The sequence below is a fragment of the Hypomesus nipponensis genome, chromosome 4 (assembly GCF_054491055.1).
Source record: "Hypomesus nipponensis isolate SF chromosome 4, ASM5449105v1, whole genome shotgun sequence".
Classification (NCBI taxonomy): Eukaryota; Metazoa; Chordata; class Actinopteri; order Osmeriformes; family Osmeridae; genus Hypomesus; species Hypomesus nipponensis.
In genome coordinates, this window is record NC_140364.1 from 10,438,323 (window position 1) to 10,461,049 (window position 22,727).

The following is a 22,727-nucleotide window of genomic DNA, read 5'->3' on the forward strand; positions in this document are numbered from 1 at the left end:
AGAACATTTGGATTGTTCATGCTCTCAGTGTTGATCATACTAGTGTTGATTATGCAAAATAGGTTGTTGCACATATTGTAATAAATGTTGCATTAAGTGATTACTGTCAGTGGATTCCAACTTTCACAGTCCCAGAGGTTCAAAGTATTCACATACCTTAAAAGTGAACCCTACTTCACCTAAAATGTAATTCTGACAGTGGTATTGATTTATAATAATTATAAAATGGTTTGAATAGATTAGGCATTTTATAAGAAGGTTTGAAAGCAATCTGTATCTGTGCCCTTTATTTAAAAAAGTAACAATATTAAAATTTGATAGAAACATATCAAGTCACACACTTCACAATTTAATTAATCTACTTTATTGTTTTATTGTATTGTGTTGTAGAACGATTTCCTTTACAGATAAGGCATGATTTCGAATATATTTTCAGCCTGTTGGATCGTTTTCCCCTCCTGCAGTTTTCCTCAATGGCCAGCAGGTGGTAATCTAGTTCTTTTTGGTGAAGAAGTCATTGCACATCACTGTGAGGCATGAGACCAGGGTGACGTACTCCTTGAAGTCAACAGTGTTGTCTTTGTTGGAGTCTAGGTCGCTGAAAATTCTATCCACGGCTTCCTTGTCACTAGACTTCTGTAACAGGGAGAGAAAATAAAGTAAGAAACTAAAATGGGTCATGATTGGGTCTTGATCATTCAATTAGTAGTCAGTTGTCTGCTTATGATTACAGGACATTGTTCTCATTTTACATTTTCTGAATGTGTATTTTTATCCTAACAATCAGTTATCAGAGCGGTTTAAGTCTAAAAAAATTGCTCTGTGATGTGAATACAAGTCATTTTGCTGCATTTAGAATGCTCGCATCTGTGCTTCAAGAATGGGTGGAAACACTCTTTATGTGGAGGTTGGCCTGACTGGTATTCTTACCCCCAGCACCTCCCCCAGCTCTGCCTGGAGCAGGTCCTTCAGTTCAGCCTTGCTTAGGGTGTACTTGTCCCCCTCCTTTCCAGAGTACTTGTGGAAGGAGGAGATGAGGAGGGCCATAGCTTGCTGGACCCCAGACATAGTGGCTGGTGTGTGGGGAACAGAGACAGGAGAGCAGATCGCAAATCACTAAAGCTCCAAATGCATTATGAGACAAAGAGAAGATTTCGAAAGAGATATTACAAAGGATTTATTATCTGCATAATAGTTTTTATTTGTAGACAAAGTGACCAGTTATGGCGGTTATTCAGTTAACCAGTTTCTTTATTATTCCCAGCACACACACTCTCTTGTTGACATGATGGCTCTTGTCCCTTGCTGTATTTTCCAACTGTACAGGTACTTTCCATGCAGCTGGATATAAATAAACCTGTTGTTTATCCGTTCCACGGAGACCCCACCAAAGCCTCCCAACTGTGGCTCCCTAACCCTGGCTCCCGGGCACTCCTAACAGGCAATGCTATGGCAACGGCCCTCTCTCTTGTTGATTGGGCCTGATCCAGGAAGTAGGGTCCAACCTATGTGACCACTTCAACAAAAGCATAACATCCCACCCAGACACCGAACCTTTCCCTGGAGAGCCAAATACAACCACTCTCATGTGGCTGTGTCTGAGTGTGGATGCAGCCTAACATGTATGGGGTGTGGCACTGGGAAGCATTAGGATGAGACAGGAGAGGATTAAAATAACTTAATAAGAAGTGAGACAGAGCAATAGTTGTGATAGGTTCATTTGTGCCATCAAGCTTTTATGAGAGACAAAGTATAACTAGAAAAGCCATACTGTACATATGAGTCAAAACAGGTATACATTGAATTTAAGTATTTACACAACAATTAAAAGTTATGTTCAGTTACCTGGTGTTACACATGAGGTAGGCCTACAAATGACAAACCTGCTCATCCATACACAGAATGCCTGGATTGGATGTGGCTTGAGCTATAATATCCAAAGAGCCAAATACAGTAGGTCTGGCATGCAGAAAATGTTGTCGTGTTTACACATGGTAATACACATGGATGTGTACTACAGTAACAAAATACAGTAGTTTAAACATCCGCAGCAGTCTTATTTAGTCTTGTTAAAGTTTGTACTCACCAAGAGGTTGTAGAAAGTAAGTTTGAAAGGTAAAACCAGTGATGGAGAAATAGAGTCGGAGTAATGAAGAGAGGGGTGTAATCTATGTTTTATACTTCACCACACCCATTTTCCCTCTATCCTCCCCTTCTTTAATTCCCACTCTCTCTCTTTCTTCCTTTCTCTCTCTCTCTCTCTCTCTCTCTCTCTCTCTCTCTCTCTCTCTCTCTCTCTCACTACCCCCTTTTTCTTTCACTCTCTCCCCCTCTCTCTATTTTAATCTCTTTTTTTTCATTTTTAATTAATCAAATTGGCTTAATATTAGACTGGTGTTCTGCAAATGTGCATAGATGTACACTTTATATTAATGCATCGCAAAACAGAAATAAAATATGCTCTAGAGCTAAATTAGGCTGAAGCAAAGGAGTAAAGTCTTTAAACAAAATCCTTTAAAAATGAATACTGTCATGAGAACGTGTAGAAAAAACGTAAAAGGATAAATATATTTATTGAAAATATTAGTAATATATCATAGACATATGTTGAGGATTTAAGAACTGGTGATGAGAAGATATTGAAATCAGTAATGTGTGTACAGATCTTTATTTCCTCTCAGGGCAGGGTCTGTTTTGACACTTACAGTGCTCTCTTGTTTGTGTGTCACACAGTATCATTCAAATAATTTGCAGCGCCTCTTTGAAAATAAAAATATGTGGTTTCTAGGGTCACAATTAACTTACTGTCACAAAGTCACAAGTTGGAGTCTAACTGCTTTCACAAGAATAGGTACATGGCACTAGAATGACTTGTGACAACATACAGACTCAACACAGCAGTTTAGCAGCTATTCTATCTTGACAGATTTATCCAAAGCTAACCCAAGGAAAGTAGAGAGCCCTGGTTTAATGTGGTTTGTTTACTCTGCAGGTTATCCAGCTCCCAATGTATGTGACTTGAGCCTGAGACCTTAATATCTGCATGCTCTAACCACTGAGCTATAGCTATGAGTTCCGAGGGTGTCAACTGAGTTTCTGTTTATACTTCTAAGGGTTGTGGCTCTGTATATCTTCTCTTCCTTCACTGCACAGGAACCCCAGATTTCTGAGGTTGGAATTGTGAGTCACAGTCAGGACCATGAGCCGATGAGTCAGCCTGACAGAAAAACATCTGATGACCAGGTCTCTCTTTACCATGGCAACTGCTTGTGGTTATGGTGGTGGTTACTCTGTATACTGTTTACTGTGTGCTTGTGTCTCTAAATGAAAGCATGTGTGTTGGCCAGGTGGCATCTGTGTGTGTGTTTTCTGCTTGGTTTGTGTCTGTGACTACTTCCTCCATTCATTCCTTCCATTCAGCAGAAACTCACAATTGTCATTGAGTTTAATCAGTTGAATCAGTTGATCAGGAAATTGTTGTCCCTAAATCTATCCTGTCTGCTCCTAGGAATTTCCTAAACCCTGCATATTTTCAACACAAACTACCAATAAGGAAACTAATTTCATGAGTTTCGACTTTGTCAACATGTTTAAACTCTACCAACCAGCTACACTCTTATCAAACAGAGAGGGTAGGACAAATACACTCTGTGCTAGCCAGAAATAATGTGATTTAACTGGGTTTCTGTAAAACCCTTTCTCCACCTAGTGGCCATTGTATGAAATGTCTCAATAATTATCTAAAAGTCAAGCAGGCCACTATATGGAACTACCAAGAACAGAATTGTGTTTTTTTTGTAGCCGTGTCCATACAGTTACTGTTTGAAACACTGCTTGAATACTAAGTACTTATACTACCACAGTGTGGTATGGTCTGTGTATAGCTACTCCAAACACAGTTGAACATTAAAGTAGACCAGTGAATCTTCAAAGAGAAAATAACAGTTACAGAGTGAATCAGAGTTGTAATTCTTTAAGAGGAAACAGGGGAATCCCCAGTCTGTCCCTCCACCCATCCAAGGCTTTGGCCTGTGTGTCACATGGGTGTGTTGCTCATGTCTTCCTACTGTACACCCACGCCACTGTAACCTAGCAATAAATGTTTTCTTGTAACCAATAACATTGGTTAGGGTAGACCACACAATAAGTCCTGCCACAAAAGAGAGATAGGGAAGACCAGAAGAGATATAGAGAGGGCAACAATGCTGTTAAACCTCTGATGGTGAAATTGTAAAACCCCGCCCTGAGGCTGTGTGCATTCAGAGGATTCCTCTTTGAGATGATAAATGAGCTGTTTTATCAGACTAACTGACATACAGTTCCATTAAACCTGCTATGCAACATATTTTAAACTGCAACCACGTCACTTACTGCAGCTCCATATTTAAAATATACCTCTGTCTCATGCACACAAACAAACCAAATCAGAAAAAAACTGCATGGGGAAAACTGTTGCTCCATGTTTTTAATGAACAGCGTGATATTACAAAAGTGAAATATTTGAACCTTCTTTTTCCTTCCTCTCACTCCTTCCCCATCTTCTTCAGGTGCATCTGGTAGCACTGCTCACAGGCGATGGACAGACCCACCACCAGGGACACAAACTCCTCAAAGTTCACCTCTCCGTCTCCGTTGGCGTCCAGATCTTTCATGATCCTGTCGATTGCGGCGGGGTCCTTCTGAGACTGAAGGGAGCAGGGCGACAAAAAGAACCACATTTACCAACGTTTATAATTTCCGAAGGAATTGTCTTGGAGATGAGGCTTCCCCTCAGTGATCTAGTCAATGTGATGCAGACAAACGCTGGATGCCCACAAACATGACCTGTACGGCCACTGTAAAAGTGTAGTGTGACACACAGGTGAGCAAGGATACTCAGCAGAAGGGGGCGTGGTACATTTGTATGCTCACTTCTTCATATTACACAACACTACTGCTTCATCCTACCTCTTATGAATCTAACAGTGAACAGTCAGATAAAGCACACTTCACTGACATGGGCACTGTCTGCACAGAGCTCTATAATGGGCTGAGCTGTCTCTGTAAACTAGCTGGCCTCAACATAACACCGTCTGACGTGGCTGAGATGGGGATATGGTGCCCACCTTGAGGAACCCAGAGAGCTCGTTCTCCATTAAGTCCTTGAGCTCGCGGCGGCTGAGCGAGTTACCGGGCCCCTCTTTGGAGGCATAACGGTGGAACACCGTGATGAGGGACTCCATGGAGCGTTCCAGTTCAGAAGGCATGGCTGCTGGTTAACTGACAGAGGGAGACGAAATACAGAGAGAGAAAGATAAGGAGACAGAGAGGATAAAAGAGATAGAGAGCGACTGCGAGAGACAGTGTGTGTGTTTTGGAGAGAGTAAAGACAGAGAGAGAGACAGAGAGAGAGAGGGAGGGGAGACAAACAGACATAAGTTGAGATAGAAAGAGAGAGACAGAGATTTCATTTATTTTGAATGCTGCCATTGATATGCTAGGAGGGATCATGGGACCTGAGATATTTTTTGCGTTGACCTTGAGGCCTGTATGCCTATACGCCTGTATGTACTTATATGTGGCACTTGGGAAGATCTTGGCTGAAGAAAGTGTATTTCAACGATTCATATTTCTCTGTACTCTTACTCACACTCCAGCAAACTACTCTTAAAAAGTATCCCAAGTTTACAGGCATACTCACATCAGTCTTACACACACCATTTAAAGCACAAACACTCATGCTGCAGCTTGACCCAGAAGCTAGAATGTACAAATAGAGGGAGAAAAAGGTGGGGTAGGGAAAGGGTGTGGCTGCCACTGGTACATACTGAGAGAAGAGGGAAAATGACTAACAAGGGAAAAATGTGTAGAGGGGGAGAGAGGCACAGACTAAGAGAGGTTGCATCAACACCAGGGAAATCGTGTATACACATCCCTAAATTCATTCGATTTGATCAAGTAGACCTAAAATCTATGCTGACCCCATTAAATATAATAAAGAAAGACATACATCAACATTATCAGTGCATTATTAGTCGCCACAGGTGTGTGCGTACGCCCATTGGCACTGGCAAGAAGCAAGTTCTAAAAACAGAGTAAAACACCAGTTGTCGACAAATTCATACCTTAGCAGCATAATGAAAGTGTTAATGTGTCAAGTGTTAGTGTAAATAACATATAGCCGTCTTCAGTTGTACAATTGCTACAGCAATTCTTTCATAACCAGATTCCAAAAAGTCTCTAAATTTCTAACTTGACTCGGATCTTTCTTCATCGTTTTTTATGCAAACTAGAAGCATCAAAAATAAAAGCATGTTGCTAATTTGGCAGGTTCTTGTGGAAGAGACCCTAAACTACTTTGCGCCTAGAGACAACAATACCAGTCAAACAAGAACTGTGTAGTAGCCTACTATTACAGAATTCTTACCGTTACGGAGCGAGGAGATGGCGGTTGAAGTGAGTTTGTAAATGCGCAGGAGTTGAGAAATATTGAGTGTTGGAATTTATAGCAAGGCGCCGCCCTGACTGTCAGAGTTCGAGGTAAGTAATGTAGTTGTAGGATGTTAAGATAAGCCCACTCACTTTATGATATTTAACAACGGAACAAATAAACTTCAAGATTGATTGATCAAACTTTTTAATTAGCTTATTTCGACTAGTTAGGTTATCTATTTTATTTTGACGACCGCCATGCACAGGATAAATAGTATATTCTTATTTGTTATAGAGTTGAAGTCCTGTAAAAAATAATGTAACCACAGACATACTAATCGTACAAACAGTAATCTGATCAGAAGAACAAATCATTAACACCGAGCCAGTGACTATCTACTGACAACAACCATTGAACAGGAGGGCGTGTAGCCTGTACCTGTCTACCTCGCCCAACAACACACACAAATATCAGCCTCATACCCGTGTTACTACAACGAAGCTATACACTTTTGTCCTTACGTAAATACATTTCCCCCAATAAATCAAATAAAAAATCAGTTGTAATTGATTGAGATAATTTTTTTTTTTTCATCTTTACAGGTTAATAATTGTCATATTTTCTTGATATTGTGAGTAGAGGCGATTCTGGGTTTTAAAACTGTGGATGCAAAGGGTTGTAATTTTTTGGGGGGGGCAAAAGCATGTTCAAAATTAAAAATAGATCTTAAAGTTTAAAATTATTACAGTACAACCAACCATGATACAACATACCACTCTGACATCACTAAAAAATGTTCTAGAAACATTTAATTGTTTTTTTACATTAATTTGAAAATATTATTATTTTCATCCCAACAGTAGTGGGTGCAGATGCACCCGCGCTAAAATCGCCATGATTGTCAGTAAGGTATGGAGGTGACTTAACCTGGCTGCCAGCCCAATTTAGCCCAGCCCACAAAAAAAATTTGGTCGGGAAGTTGGGGCTCGTATTGGGGACAAACTATATAAAACCAGAATCTGGGCGGACCAATGAAATTGCCAGGGCGGGCTTTATACGATGATGGACAGATGATCAACAGTAACGTAATCAACAACGTCACGAAAGAGCGCTTGGGTTGAATTCGTTTTCAACAAACAACATATTACGTTGCTCTGATTGGTTGTAGGTCTATCCAATTGAGCGAAGAGGCATTTGTTTTACGAGTTTGGTTGAAACATGCCCAATAGTCACAGCCCAACGGAGAGTTATCAGACTCATGTTCTGACTAGAATTATGACAGTATGACAACGTCAGGCTAGAGGTTTTATTTTGTGACCATCCTCTGAGTCATAATAAACGGAAATGAGAATGCGATTTTGGAACCACAAGAGGGCACTACATAGGTTTATTCAATCTGGATGATCGTTTTCGTAATGCTTAGTTGAATGTTCGCTCCACCTCATATTAACTGACTCTATCACCTACATTTCATGTGAGAGTTTATGTAAGTGTGTGTGTGTGCTCACTAAAAAGACAAATATTAAAAAGGGACGGGTCCCACTGAGTCACTGTCAGCACGAACCAGTTTGGTTTTAAAACGGATTATTTTTCTGCCATTGTAATTTTTGTCTTGAGTGTATGACTCACTTGACATTCACTCCACTCCACTTCACTCCACTTCATATATATATATATATATATATATATATATATATATATATATATATATATATATATATATATATATATATATATATATATATATATATATATATATATATATATATATATATATATATATATATATATGTACTCCTGTTACTTGACTTCAAAATATCATCCATCTCCTTGTCACTATACCTTGATCCATGTGTGCTGCTGCTTTGACTGCTGCACAAGTTTGCTTTATATATATTTTTTATTTTGGAAAAGTACTTTTCTGGAGCAATAGGTAACACAGCCAACCAACTCTATGAAGTGAACCAAAAGACAACAAACAAAGATTAATACACATTGTTGAATGTTATACACAAACATGAATGTTCTGAATGATCTACATTATGTTCTGCAACTGTAGGCGGTGGAGATGGTATTCTGTATAGAAAACCTGGGAAACAGGACAGACTAGCCATCTCAAAACTGGGATTAACTGTAAAGAAAAGGTGGACCACACCCAATCTGATGACCTGCACTTGTGAAGGGTGAGATAAACTCAATATAAAGATTTAAAAATATCTTAAAAGCGTCATCAATTTATTACTCTCCTTCCAATTAATCTATGAACAAGTTTTGTGAATTGTTGAACATGATCAAATTTGAGACAGAGTGCAGGACTCTTAAATCTCATGGAATCTATCTTACATAATGTGTCTCACAAACAGGTTGGTACCACTGGTGTGATGTGTGTATGTGTGGAGGGGGAGGAGAAATGTGCAATGTGCTCCTACAGTATATAAGTACCCACACCATCTTTGCCTGCACTTTGCTTCCCCTGCTCAACTCACCCAGCACACAGGTAGGATGGGCATGTAACGAGAAAGGAAAAACTTGAGCTCACATAGGGTAGTAAAACCATTGTGAATAGATATATTGAGGGAATGGTGAAGCTTTAGTTTCAACATTTGGAGTGTCAGAATTTTGAATGAGAGATAGACAGACACTCTGGCAATAACTGTGTTAAGAAATTATTCTGATAGTCTAGTTGTCCATAGCTGAAAACTGTAACTCTGAACACAGTCTTGTTATCTATCAAATTCTTCCTAATTTGGTATTGTATCTATGAATTGTCTAATTTAGCCAGCTGTAATACATGTCATATTCCCTCTTTCTTCCTGTTCAAGATCACGCTCTAATCGCAAGCCATGGAACCAACCACCCTTGAGATGGGATTGATCGCTCTTGTTGCGACTTTTAAAAAATATGCAGGAGAGGGCAGACAACAGACTCTCAACAAGGCTGAGCTAAAGAATCTGCTGGCCAGCGAGCTTCCTCATCTGATGGCGGTGAGTCACTAAACTAATTGCACAAAAGAATATGGCAGTGATTTGCATAGTAGCTATTATAAGGCTTCAGACATCAGGCTGCTGGATGCTGACCACATTATTAGCTTGAGAACTTTTAATAATAATATTTATAATGCACTTTATATTAGCTAAAATCTCAAAGTGCTACAGGTTAAAAACAAAAAAGGGCAAAAAACATAATGTAGACCAAAAAAGAATATAGGACAAGATAAAAGAGTCAATCAACCAAAGGCTCTAAAAAAGGTGGGTTAGAGGCCACGTTTAAAAGCTGTGCTGTCCTCAGGTGATCAGATAGAGCATTCCACAGACTGGCAGCGGCTGAGCAGAAAGCCCAAACTCCCATAGTACGCAGCTTAGTCCTTGGTGGTTTCAGGAGATGTTTTTCAGCACTCTACATTTGGCAAGTACTACAATATCATAGGTGATTCAAAAGAAGAGAACTAAAATTTTGTTTTTTTGTTTTTTGTCGTCAGTAAAAAACATGTAATGTAATTACATTGATTGCATAACTGAATAATATTGCAATGCATGGCCTTGGGAGTTATAAATTCAATGTTTGTCCAATTTATGTATGAGCACTACGTTGTTTTAGTGGCCCTTGTTTGTTTCCTGAACAGAAAGGGGGAGACAAAGTGGATGAGTTGATTGGCATGTTGGACGAGGACGCTGACGGGAGTCTTGACTTTCAAGAGTACTTCACCCTAGTTGCCGGCTTGGCTATGAGTGTCCACGCTGCACTGGAAAATCACTAAAACGTTTTTGGAAAAAAAGTTTTTTGAGTCTACGGTGTCTATAGACAGTGGCTATGTTAAGACCCACTTTTAATGTTTAGCTATTCTTAATTTGCCAAAATGTTTAAATAAATAACAATACAAAAGAAAAGCTTGTTTCAGTCTCATTGTTATTCATTTCTAGTTTAAATGATAACGAATTAAATGTTTTCTTACTTTAAAGATACCGTTGGTATAATTCCGTCTTTGATATACAATTACAAAGATATCTGTCAGATACAACTTAATTTAATTTGGCTATGTGATACCGTTCGACGGGGACTGCAGGACATCCACACTGCAGGAATCAGAGATGTGTGTGTGTGTGTGTGGTAAGTATTTTTACTTTTTCAGGCCATTCTTTACGTCAAGATGGATCACGCATGCTCAGTGGGACACACCATCAGTGGGCATGTACGTGCAGCTCACAACCTGAGTACAGGGGTAGGCATCATTTTAGTCGAGCGTGATTCGATATCTGAAGGATTGGGGGATATCAGGACAAGGAGCAGATAACATTATCAGTCAGGAATCGAAGACCTTTTGATGATAGTAAAGGAGAGAAGATTTCTCGTTTTTACTGTTTTCAAATAATATTTTATTAATAGGTCTATGCGTTTTACAAAGCTCCAAACAACAATTACGCACAGACAGGCGTAATGCTTATGCTTTCATCTTACATCATACTTGGATGAACATATAACCATTGAGAGGTTCACTTCTGGAAATATTATGTTAGGTATCATACACGGATACCTCTGTCGTTGACGGTGTAATTCATCGAAGTCGGACTCGAAAATTCTCAAGGATGGACGCACTGGTTCGTATTAGTGTGAGTAACGTGCTGTGACGGTAGCCTAGCCGATAGATTCAGAGCATGTTTTAACACAGGCCTACATTGGTGAGAGGCAAACCTACCATGAACCCCCACAATCCACTTGCCAGACCCACTTGTAGTATGCATGGCTTGTACATTATACCTTACATCTATAGGTTTGCATGGGCCTTGCATCGGTGCTACCAGTGTGTATTTTTCTATTTAAGCTTTTATCTTTATGTAGACAATGCTATTGACACGTCATGTAGGACTAATAGCCTATCTCTGGGACCGTATTATGTTACAAGAAATAAAAAGATAGCACATGACAAAAAAGGAGATATAAAATACGGAGTTGTATGGTGTACACCCATAGTGTGCTAACATACTGCACTATACTAAAATAAGCGGTGCAGCAGCATGAACACTTACACTGCACTGTATGTCAGAGCTCATGGGACGTGGAAGGATGCTCGTTGCCATGGACACGGGATACAGACACGCGGAAATTGTGCGTTGCATGGAAAGGGGAATACAAATGCGTTACAAATACGGATATAAATACGTTCACGACATGTTACAGTTATATGAAAATAGGACAATGGTTTTAAACTACAAACATCCTAAAGAGCAATATGTGCAAACAAAGAGCGCTTCACAATCTCCTTTAATGGTGACAACAGCGATGCAAATTGATAAAATTACATGAATCCTCCACATGAAGGTTCTTAAAATGTTTCTCATAAAACTGTTTGGGATGGGAACGTCTTTCTCGTTCCGTAACCCTCACTTCCTTACTATCAAAAACCACTGGGTGTAGAACCAACCCAGCGCTCAGATTGTAAGGAGGAGGAATTCATTCCGCTCATCCTATCATGGCGCCTAGAATCCAGGTGAAGGTAGGATGTCGCAGCGCGTGTTCTGTCAACCTCGCCGGTGACACACGTCTAATAGCAGTTTACTCTGATGTTATTTAAAAAAGGGAATCTTTAGAAGCAAAACGGTTCTTAATTTTTCCCAATTGCATGCTCATTTAGCTAGATAAAATAGGGCAGGCCTGAGTTGACATTGGTGAATGACACAGAAAGGTTTTTTTCAGCGAGGAGTATGTTTATGTGTTGTGTATGTCTTCCTTAATGCATGCATTGTATGGGAACGCCATGCTTGTTCTCAAACGTGTGCCACGTTTGCACTTGTGGTGTACTACTAGCTAATAGCTGTATGAAGTGAAAATCATGTCGTATTGCTAATCTAATTAAAATTGAAAGGTCTTATTCTGACAAAAACAATTCATGTTTCTCATCTTCTGTTGCTCCTTCCTAGATCAGTGCAGTCCTGCGAAAGGACATTTCTTAAGTGGTTTTCTGTGTAATCTGGTTGATTGAATGATGTGTGTGTACGTGTGTTTGCCTGCATATATGTTTGCGTGCCTACTTGTGGGCATGGGAGCTGGTCATCAGTTTGTGATCCATTTTCATGCATAAGAGAGAGTAGAGTCAGTGCAGGGTGACCAACATTTATCACACGTAGGCTAACATGCTGCTATAATCCCCTTGAAAGGAAGCTATTTTTGGAGACTGTAGCACAAGAGAGATGCAACACTTTGAGGTCTCAGTGCGTTTTCCAGAGCCTACCATGAGTCCTCTGTCAAGGGCAGCCGCCCAGGCGGTAGATCCAGGCGGTGACCTGACTGTCTGTCCTTGTGGACTGTATGTGGTTTGTGTATGGTTTCTCGATTCATTCATCCTTTTATTCAAATAGATAAACTCTTGTAAATCTCGTTCTAGCATTGCATCCAACTGTATACTGATGTCAGCATGTGGATGTTCTTGAATGGACAGAGCCCACAGCCCATGTGGGGGAGGGGGCGGGGCACAGAGCCCACAGCCCATGTGGGGGAGGGGGCGGGGCACAGAGCACACAGCCCATGCAGGCCTGTGGAGAAATTAAATAATTAACGTCTATCTCAAATTAATATTTAACGAGATGGCCCCTGATGCTCCATCAGGGACTTCTATTTATAAAGTCCTATCGTCGGTCATTGTGTGTTCACATGTAGAAGGAGAAATCCCCGTCTTCTCTGCACACGTACCTGCCCCCCCACGCCCCACCCTCAACCTCTCTGACTGCGTCTCGCTCCCTCTTTCAAGTCTTAGATGGAGATAGATGATGTGTCGGCAGTTTGGACAAACTCTCGCTCTGCTGTTTGGGATCTTGGTTCATTCTCCTCGTCTTCCTCTCCTCTGCTTCTTCTTCTGCCCTACCACACCACACCACGCCACGCCACACCACCGCTTCACTCTACTCTCCTTTCCCCCTCCCCATCTCCCCCCCCTCCACTCTCCGCCCCTCTCCGTCTCTTCCCCTTTCTTCTCTAGTCGAATGTGAAGAGTATGGAGAGAGAGCTGCACTGCCCCGTGTGTAAGGAGATTGTGAAGCAGCCCGTGGTGCTGCCATGTCAACACAGTGTCTGCCTGATGTGTGCCTCCGAGGTCTTGGTTCAAAATGGCTACCCTCCCCCCGAGCTGCCTCCAGAGCCAAACTCACCTGCCTCCACGCCCAACACCCGCTCCCCTCGCCAGGCACGCAGGCCCATGCCCAAGGCAGAGCAGAGGCCCATCGATCGCGTTCTGCGAGCTGGTGGGTTTTGTATCGTTTTTTCTTCTTCTTTGTTTTGTATCGAAGTTGAAAAGTCAAGTTTATCGAGTGTGTTCTGTATCTACGCCAACCGGCCAACAAGTGCAACAGTCTTTGCACCACTTTCATATCATATTAGTGATCAAATGACCGAGTGTTATGGTTATGACAGTGCTATTCTAATCTAATTTGCTTACAAAGTCCTTTTTTCATTGTCACTGTCCATTGACAATCAATATGCCCTGCCTTGTCTGAGGATGTGCTTTGAATACTATTATCGTTGTCCTTTGCCTCTCTCTCTCCCCTCATCCTGCTCCTCCATGTTTGTCTGCTGGTCTCCAGGGTATGGGACGTATCCTGGGCGGCGGCGTAAGGAGGGTCCTCCCCTGGTCATGATGTTTCCCTGCATCCCCTGTGGGAGAGACGTGGAGCTGGGGGAGAAGGGCCTGACGGACTGCCTGCGCAACCTCACCCTGGAGAGAATAGTGGAGAGGTACACAGAGATGAGTCAGATGGCTGGGTGGTTAAGGAATCGGACTAGTAATCAGAAGGTCGCTGGTTCGATTCCCGGCTGTGCCAAATGACGTTGTGTCCTTGGGCAAGGCACTTCACCCTACTTGCCTCGGGGGGGGGAATGTCCCTGTACTTACTGTAAGTCGCTCTGGATAGGAGCGTCTGCTAAATGACTAAATGTATGTACACACACACACACATACACTAGTAGGTACACACATGTATACACACACAGAGATATATACAGACTCTAGCAGGCACACACACAAAGAGACACACACACACAATATGACACAGTATCTCATCTGCAACTCTGTGTGTGTGTGTGTGCTTCATGCCATGCTGTGCTATTTCCTCTTGTGCTACAGGGTAGTTACATTTTAATTAGCAGCAGCGTTAGCCTTTTGAGCAGCAGGTGAGGGAATCTGTCCAAATGCTGACTCCCATGATTCAGCATGGAGCTGAGCTTCAGCAGAGAGCGCACACTGACTCTGCAGCTGAGCAGACAGTGCATCCACACTCGACACAGTAACAGCTACATCTGCTCCCACTGTAGATGGTGTACATGTAACCGCTTCATGCTGACTCCCTCTCCCTCTCCCTCTCCCTCTCCCTCTCCCTCTCCCTCTCCCTCTCCCTCTCCCTCTCCCTCTCCCTCTCCCTCTCCCTCTCCCTCTCCCTCTCCCTCTATTCTCTCAGGTACAGACACACGGTCAGTCTGGGCAGTGTAGCAGTGATGTGTCAGTTCTGCAAGCCGCCCCAGGCCCTAGAGGCCACTAAGGGCTGTGCTGACTGCAGGGCTAGCTTCTGTAACGAGTGCTTCAAGCTATACCACCCCTGGGGGACGCCCCGGGCCCAGCACGAACACGTCCAGCCCACTCTCAACTTCAGGCCCAAGGTGAGGCCTGCTGGGAAGGGCTGGCAGGCAGGGAGTTGGGGGTTGGGTACGGGGAAGGAAGGTCCTGTCCAATAGGGAAAGGGGGGAGTAGAATGGCCCTGTGTCACAAAGCCATGAATTTCTCGTCTTGTTAAAAGATACAAAAAAAAAAAAAAAGTCACAAACACTACTTACGATCCTTCTTATCCATCCATTGTAATCTCAACTGTCCTCTTTCCCTCCCTCTCTTCTGGTGCCTTCAGGTTCTGACTTGCCCTGAGCACGACCAGGAGCGTCTCCAGTTCTACTGTAAGTCCTGCCAGCGCCTGCTCTGCCCGCTCTGCAAGCTGCGCCGTGCCCACGCAGGACACAAGGTCATGCCTGTCGCCCAGGCCTACCAGACACTCAAGGTGGGCATCAGGGAAACCTCTGGCTAGCTGGCTAGCTGGCTAGTTGAGCGAATGGAGGTAGGCGATAGTGGGATTGTGTCGTCTGTACATGGACACTCAAACTGAACACGTAGGGTACATGCAAGTATCTGCTAATCGGCCATTTTAGTTCTGTTCAGTATTTATGTTGGTTTTAGAGGATGATATGGAAGGGAAGCGGTCCTGACATGTTTGATGGTGTAAATCTGCATGTCACAATCAAGTCCTGCAGGACAGGACTTAACTTGGAGTTAAAATGACCCAGTGAGGGGGTCTGGTTCAAATGTAGGCTAAAACTCACTAATGTGCATTCAGATTAAAGTCTCGTCCTCTATTTGTTGTTGTTTGCTAATGTTTATCTTTTTTTTTTTTTTAAGGATAAGATTACCAAGGAGATGAACTACATTCTGGCCAACCAGGAGACAGTGCTGGCCCAGATCACCCAGCTGGAGAGTGCCACCACTCAGATGGAGGTGACCAATGCTGCAGTCAGAGAGACACACTCTGTTAGGGAGGCCACAGCAGAGAGGGTTTAGGATTGGCTTAACCTCCCTCTTCAGCATTATTGATCCCATGGCAACACCAACATGCCTGGAAGTTCCAATATTTCTCCCATCTCCCTCTAATATATATATATTTTTTTTTTACAACATATTGGTAGAAGCCCCTGACAGAGTATTGATTGAGCTGTATTCAACCCATACCAATGTACTTTTCTTTAAAAAAAAAAAACCTAAAGGGGAAACAAAGTGGATTTGCTCCTGCAGTCTTGGTATTAAAACATTGACCTCTTCCTGACTCCCATGTCTGCGTATCCAGGTGAACAGCGTTTCCGCCCGTGAGCAGCTCACTCAGAGCGTCAAGGACCTGACAGCTGCACTGGCGGAACGCCACGCCTCATTGGCCCAGGCCCTGGAGGGGGCGCGGCAGAGGAGGGGTGAAGCTTTGGCGGGCCAGGTGGATGAGAGGCGGAGCCTGATGGAGAACGCGGGGCTCATGGCGTTCTCTCAAGAGCTTCTGAAGGAGACGGACCCATCCTGTTTCGTTCAGGCCGCTCGCCAGACTCACAACAGGTTTGACGACTTTGTCCACACCTCTCAGAATCCTCCTTTGTCCCCACAGCAGTTATTTGCTATTTCTACTTAGCTTTTTCTAACCCTCCCCCCCATGAACCACTCCTTCTATCCACCTCTGCTCTTGCCTCTTTTCAGTTTGTTCTGTTTGTCTTCACCCCTAGTTTCAGTGTTGATGATTGCTTCTGTAATGGCGACATGTTTACCACAAGAGGGCACTAGATATATATGTAACTGTGCTCGTTGAAGACCAGGAATTATGTGGAATACTGTTAGTGTCTGAGGAGGAAGAATCAGTAGATTAGTACATGTTGACGTATGTACAATGATGTGGCAGTGGTGTGTCTTGGTTATCTGCTGAATGCAAATTCAATTACTGCGCTGCAACTCTATAATCTCTGTGTCAAATATCCTTAAATAACCGTTTTCTCTGTTATGTTTCTGTGTGTGTCCAATGTATCAATGTTTGTGGGTATCCATTGTGTCCATGTGCACATGTGTGTGTGTGTGTGTGTGTGCGCGTGTTGTGTTTACCTCAGGTTATCAAAGTCCATCGAGGGGATGCAGTGTTTTTCTCTGGTTGCTGATCCTTCCTTCAGACACTTCCAGCTGGACGTCTCCAAGGAGCTCAAACTGCTCAAAGAGCTGCAGTTTACCCAGGGTGAGAGACCAGGAGGGGGAGGAGAGGGGGAGCGGGGGAGAGGGGGAGGGCTGGTGGTGGCAAGAGTGGGGAAGAGTACAAGAAAACAGAGGACAGTCATTTTGTATAATGGCATGGTGTGTTGTAATACGATTAGTGCTTCGGTAGTCTCTAATTGATTAAGTAGGGGAGTTACGGAGATTAGTGTGAATAGCTATAAACAGTATTGTATTGCTGCTTAGTTACCATAGGTGGTGTATGGAGGCAAGTCATAGTGGAGTGTCGGAGGAATAGTGCATTCCAAGGAACCAGCTCATACTGAAAAAGGCCTTGATTGGCAAAAAAAATGAAGTCATACCAAGATGGCCCCTGTAAAACAAATAACTCTTGACGAGTGAGGAAACTGGTCCGCTCTGCCTGGCTGATAGTGTGTTCCACATGGACATGTAAAGGTATCTGACTTTCTAAAGGCAGCCCCTGCAGCTTTGCTTGTGGGTCTGTGTTGCCTGTCGCCTCCCACAGGGTGCAGTAGGACTCTGATTCCTTTCCATCGCTTATGAAAGACAAAGGAGCCCTCCTCCATGCCTCTGCACCCCTAAAGTTACCATGCGCCTCTCTATGCAAATCCCGAGGCCATTAAACTTCTTCTCTTCTTCCACCCTGAGCTAGACACATGATTCAATGTCAGTCTGGGTCGTCAGTCCTGCCAACGTGTTTGCCGTCTGACTGACACCTGTGACTCAATTTCTCACCAGCCCCGCTGGCTCCAGTGATCGACACCCAGCGCACGCTGGCCTACGACCAGCTGTTCCTGTGCTGGCGGCTTCCCCAGGAGTCCGCCCCTGCCTGGCACTTCTCCGTGGAGTATCGCCGCCGGGGGGTGGTGCCGGGGGGCGGGGCCAGGGGTGGGGTGCGGGGGGGATTGGCTGCTGCCCGCTGGGGCTGGCAGCGCCTGGAGGAAGTGGGCGGGACGAGTGCTGTGATTGACAGGCTGGAGATGGACAGCGTGTATGTGCTGAGGGTGAGAGGCTGCAACAAGGCAGGCTTTGGGGAGTACAGTGAGGAGGTGTACCTACACACACCGCCCGCACCAGGTAAGAATGCTACACGCACACACACACACACACACACACACAATGTGATGGTTGGTAAAGCTTACATCTAAAGCTTGGTGTAACTTCACTCAGTGGGAGCACCCGAACGCGCCGCTAAATAATTCATTCTCTTTTTTCTTCCTGTTTCCATCTGTCTCTCTCTTCCATGTCTCTCTTCTCCCACCCCATTCTCATGACCTTACCTCCGTGTTTCAATATGTCAGCTCTCCGCCTCTCTCCCATCCCCTCATCCTTCCACCCTTCACCCATTCTCTTCCACTTTCTATCCTTTCCCTCGATATGTCGGCAACTCCATCTCTGCGTAAGGATGTGCATTCATATATTTTGATACTCTGCATCTCTACCCTTTGTTTCCATCTACTTTGCTATGCATCGCCATGTATCCTAACCCGTCACCCTCGCTCACTCCCTCTCCCTCGTTTTCTCTTTATCTCTCCAATAACAAGATCGGTCAATGAACTGCTGAGGTTTGCTGTTTGTTAAGACCCAAGGCTTAACAAACGGATTGTGGTTGAGATCCAGGTTATTGGTCTAGTGAAGTCTTGAGTGGTCAGTGGTGCATCCTCGTGTCTCCCCCTGGACTAGCTTCCTGTAATCTGACTCCTTATCTGATGGTTCCTCTTGAGTTTCTCCCTAGAGTTCCACCTTCTGCTTTGAGTCTGTCAGCTTTTCAGTGTGTCGATAAAGTTCGGCTCCTTCAGTCCTTGTTCCCTGAACTCCTCCCCTTTTCTTCTGAGGTTGTGCATGTCTGCTCTCTGATATTCTTCTTCTTCTCTCTCTGTCTCCCTCTCTGTCTCTCTCTGTCTCTCTCTGTCTCCCTCTCTGTCTCTCTCTGTCTCTCTCTGTCTCTCTCTGTCTCTGTCTCGGTCTTTTTCTGTCTTTCTCTCTCCGTCTCTCTCTGTCTCTCTTCGTCTCTCTCTCTCTCAGTTGTTTCCTATTGTCCTTATTATTCTCCCCTTCCTTACTACTCTTCCTCTGTTTCCCTCTTCTGTGTCCTTCTTTCACTCCTCTTGCACCTGTTTTCCATCCCCCCTCTCTCTCCATCTCTTACCTGCCAACACACTGCTCCCTCTACGTTCTCCCTCTCCTCCTGCACCCGTCCACCCAAACGGACCCTCCGTCTACCCTATCAATCCCCTCTCGCTTCTTTCCTGCAAACACACTCCTCCCTCCCTTCCCTCCTCTCTTCCATGCTTCCTCTTGCCTCACTCAGTGCTAAACTTCTACCTGGACTCTCGCTGGGGTCTCCATGCCGACCGGCTGGTGGTTAGCAAGGAGCAGCGCGGCGCCCGGAGCGTCCCCGGACTCTCCCTGCTCCAGGCCGCTGACCGCGCCCTCACTTCCTGTCACCTGACCGCTGACCTCCTGGTGGGGGACGTGGCCATAACGCAGGGTCGCCACTACTGGGCATGCTCAGTGGAGCCTGGGTCTTACCTCGTCAAGGCAAGTAAAACTAATGGGAGAGGAGGATTATGGGATGCCTTTTTTGTTTGGTTTTCTGTATTCCCTCTGCTGTTTGTTTCAAACAAATATAAATTAGTGGAAGAAAAATGTTCTAACCTGGAGGGTCAGATATTGTGCTCTCAGATATTGAGTAAGTGGATTGGGGGTTAGGATTCTAAGGTATATAATATGCCACATACCTTATAGATGTAAAGGGCCTCTGTATGTGTGGTATAGGTGGGGGTTGGCCTGGAGGCCAAACTCCAGGAGTGGTTCCACCTTCCCCAAGACATGGCCAGTCCTCGGTGAGTTCCACTGAGGAACATCCCATATCATGACACCCGCAGAAACAATATTAGAAGAAAACATTAGGAGAGAGTACGTTTAATAGTGTTCCTTTCTATCCCCGTAGCTATGACCCAGACAGCGGCCATGACAGTGGGGCAGAGGACGCCCTGGACTCCCCTCCTCCCTTCTCCTTCCTCACCATGGGTATGGGGAAGATTTACCTGCCCCAGCACTCTAATCATCACCATGCCAACGGTACCCGCGACCCTGTTACCAATGGCAACAGCCCCTCCTCTCCCGGCGGGCTCACCTACCCCCTGCCCCCCAGGCTCGGGGTGTGCCTTGACTTCGAGAAGGGGCGTGTCACTTTCTACGATGCCCACTCACTCCGCCCTCTGTGGGATGGGCCTGTGGATTGCTCCGGCCCGGTTTGTCCAGCTTTCTGTTTCATTGGTGGAGGGGCTCTGCAATTACAAGAGCTGGTGGCCAATCGGAACGCAGATCCGACACCGGTCAGGAGGGTTACCATCCAATCCCGAGTCACTAAAATGAATAAATAATCTGAGGTGATTGAATGCAAAATTAATCGCAAACTATTTAGTCAGCTACAGCAAAAAGTTAGACACCTCAGAGATTTTGTTTTGTATTTAATTTGTATAAGAAAAATAGTTTTTATTGCAACCAATATGCAAATGTAATTCAGTTTTGTTACATTTTTAGTTCACATCTTTTTGCCCAGTAATAATAAAATGCTAATGTAGGGGCTTGCAAATTACACATAACTAGTTAATGTGTTATTATATCTTTGACGCTTGCTCTATTTAATACGTGTTATTGTATACATTTATAGTGTATACGATATGTATATATGCCTTATGTGAGAGATGTAGAACAGCAGGTTCACTTCAGGACCTTGTTCAGTGTCCGTGTTTTTTGATACTTCCATGAAGCAGGGCCTGCCCACTCTGTGCTGGTTTTCACTGATGCTCTTGAAATGAAAAATGTCTGGACTGTTAGTGAACTCTTCCTCACCTTCACCCCCCTGAGCATCCCAACCAAAGTAACCAATATCTATATATTGTATTGTACACAAGGATGTAACTGAGTAGCATTGGAGGTAGATCAGAGGCATAATATGAGGCAATATTGGAATTAGTAATCCTTGCTGAACCTCTAAAGCCACGCTAATAACATTGCTTGTTAGTGTGTTTATGCATTGCTGTTATTCTCTGTCCACGGTTGAATTGATGGTGTGTGTGAGCGCGGGCGCACATGTGTACACATGAGAGAGAGAGAGAGTGAGTGCACATGTGCCTGTAGCTGCACATGATACTGATAATCATACTTATACCTGTTGGCTGATGTTAATGATTGCTTTGGCGTACACAAAGAATATTTTTTAATTCATTTCAGCTGTCTTGATTATAAGTTCATGAGCTGTGCTTGTTATTATTAGCTTGAATTCACCTGCTGGCAGAATGTTTGCAAAACAAAAAGGATTGATGACTTGAAAGTTAAATAAAGGCAAATTCTTTTAAGTGACAAGATGTCCTCCCCGTTTTGCCACAGGTCAAGTGGCATGGCTTGGTCAGACCATAGCACATTGTCACCACAAGGGGGCAGCAGTGAAATACACATTTTGAAAACAAACTGTGGAAAATGAAATAGGATTTGTAAAGTATGATCTGCATCTGTTATTGATATTGACATTAACACCACACATGTGACTATGTTCAGCATTCCATATGTAGATGTAATGTAAATCGCTACAGTTTTTACGAGCGTGGATATGAAAATCCACATATGTATTTAATTGGCCCCATATTCAGGGGAACCCAGAAGGGTGGCTGGGTTTGCCTCAGAAACGAAGGGAAAATAAAACGAACAAAAAAAAGGTAAAGAAAAAAAAGCCACAGCCCAAGCCCAGGGGAAGGTCTGTGTGACGTCCTTAGACTTTAGATAAAACATATTCCTCCTTCCATGGCTTTATCGCTGTTATCTCCTGTGATATGGGGAGTGGAACGTGTTTTATTCACCTCTCCCCCCATCTCTCTCTCATTTTTCTCTCTTACTGCTAGTCTCCTTTTTTGGTCTAAATCTGTAACAGATTGGGTTTAGGCTGGGTGGAGGTATGCAGCCACAACACCACATGTATGGGACCACGTAATCCTTCCACTCAGCATTAAACACAGCATGGGCCTTCTCTTAAATACCTTGCGGGAATTACCCATACTTAATCTTCCTCATCATCATCGCTATTGGCAGGGGAAATAAAATAAGTCATTTGAACTTATCTGATGACAGTCGCGGCAGACACTGTAAGTCCTGCTGTGATGGTACCATCTGCTGGGCCATAGAATCTATCTGCCTGTCTGTCTGTCTGTCTGTCTGTCTGTCTGTCTGTCTGTCTGTCTGTCTGTCTGTCTGTCTGTCTGCCTGTCCCGCTGCCTGTCTGTCTGTCTGCCTGTCCCGCTGCCTGCCTGTCTGTCTGTCTGTCTGCCTGTCCCGCTGCCTGTCTGTCTGTCTGCCTGTCCCGCTGCCTGTCTGCCTGTCTGTCTGTCTGTCTGTCCCGCTGCCTGTCTGCCTGCCTGCCAGCCTGTGTAGGCCTTAGACAAACACAAGATGTTCAGAAAGGACTGAACACACTTCATTTATCTTGCCAGATACGCTATTGACAAGCTGTTCCACTTGTAGGAACACACCCAGTGT

The 22,727-nt window shown here is 43.9% G+C and overlaps 3 protein-coding genes and 1 long non-coding RNA gene across 5 annotated transcripts; 2 read left to right on the forward strand and 2 right to left on the reverse strand.

Annotated features, from left to right (window-relative positions):
* Nucleotides 1-348: 348 nt before the first annotated feature.
* On the reverse strand, nt 349-2,218 carry LOC146295483 (ictacalcin-like). The gene is made up of 3 exons (XM_084696374.1): nt 2,087-2,218; nt 931-1,073; nt 349-636 (listed from the first exon to the last, which is right to left on the reverse strand). Exons 2-3 carry the CDS (start codon nt 1,066-1,068, stop codon nt 493-495), a joined length of 282 nt encoding a protein of 93 aa, XP_084552500.1. The 5' UTR covers nt 1,069-1,073; nt 2,087-2,218; the 3' UTR covers nt 349-492.
* Nucleotides 2,219-4,447: 2,229 nt separating this feature from the next.
* Nucleotides 4,448-6,545, reverse strand: LOC146295484 (protein S100-A1-like). 2 transcript variants are annotated; one of them, XM_084696372.1, is made up of 3 exons: nt 6,407-6,545; nt 5,106-5,330; nt 4,448-4,685 (listed from the first exon to the last, which is right to left on the reverse strand). In XM_084696372.1, exons 2-3 carry the CDS (start codon nt 5,244-5,246, stop codon nt 4,524-4,526), a joined length of 303 nt encoding a protein of 100 aa, XP_084552498.1. In that variant the 5' UTR covers nt 5,247-5,330; nt 6,407-6,545; the 3' UTR covers nt 4,448-4,523. The 2 variants fall into 2 exon arrangements, with proteins under 2 accessions (XP_084552498.1, XP_084552499.1); XM_084696373.1 differs by having other exon boundaries at nt 5,106-5,259; nt 6,407-6,539.
* LOC146295485 (uncharacterized) lies at nt 6,262-8,903 on the forward strand. The gene is made up of 3 exons (XR_014753303.1): nt 6,262-6,519; nt 8,472-8,595; nt 8,776-8,903. It is a non-coding gene; the product is annotated as an uncharacterized LOC146295485 (long non-coding RNA).
* Nucleotides 8,904-11,513: 2,610 nt separating this feature from the next.
* Nucleotides 11,514-21,519, forward strand: trim46b (tripartite motif containing 46b). Its single transcript, XM_084695483.1, has 12 exons — nt 11,514-11,903; nt 13,383-13,644; nt 13,984-14,134; nt 14,854-15,052; nt 15,295-15,441; nt 15,837-15,932; nt 16,279-16,532; nt 17,072-17,193; nt 17,928-18,266; nt 19,501-19,730; nt 19,968-20,035; nt 20,143-21,519. The coding sequence occupies exons 1-12, from the start codon at nt 11,880-11,882 to the stop codon at nt 20,576-20,578; spliced, it is 2,328 nt and encodes a 775-aa protein (XP_084551609.1). The 5' UTR covers nt 11,514-11,879; the 3' UTR covers nt 20,579-21,519.
* Nucleotides 21,520-22,727: the final 1,208 nt, after the last annotated feature.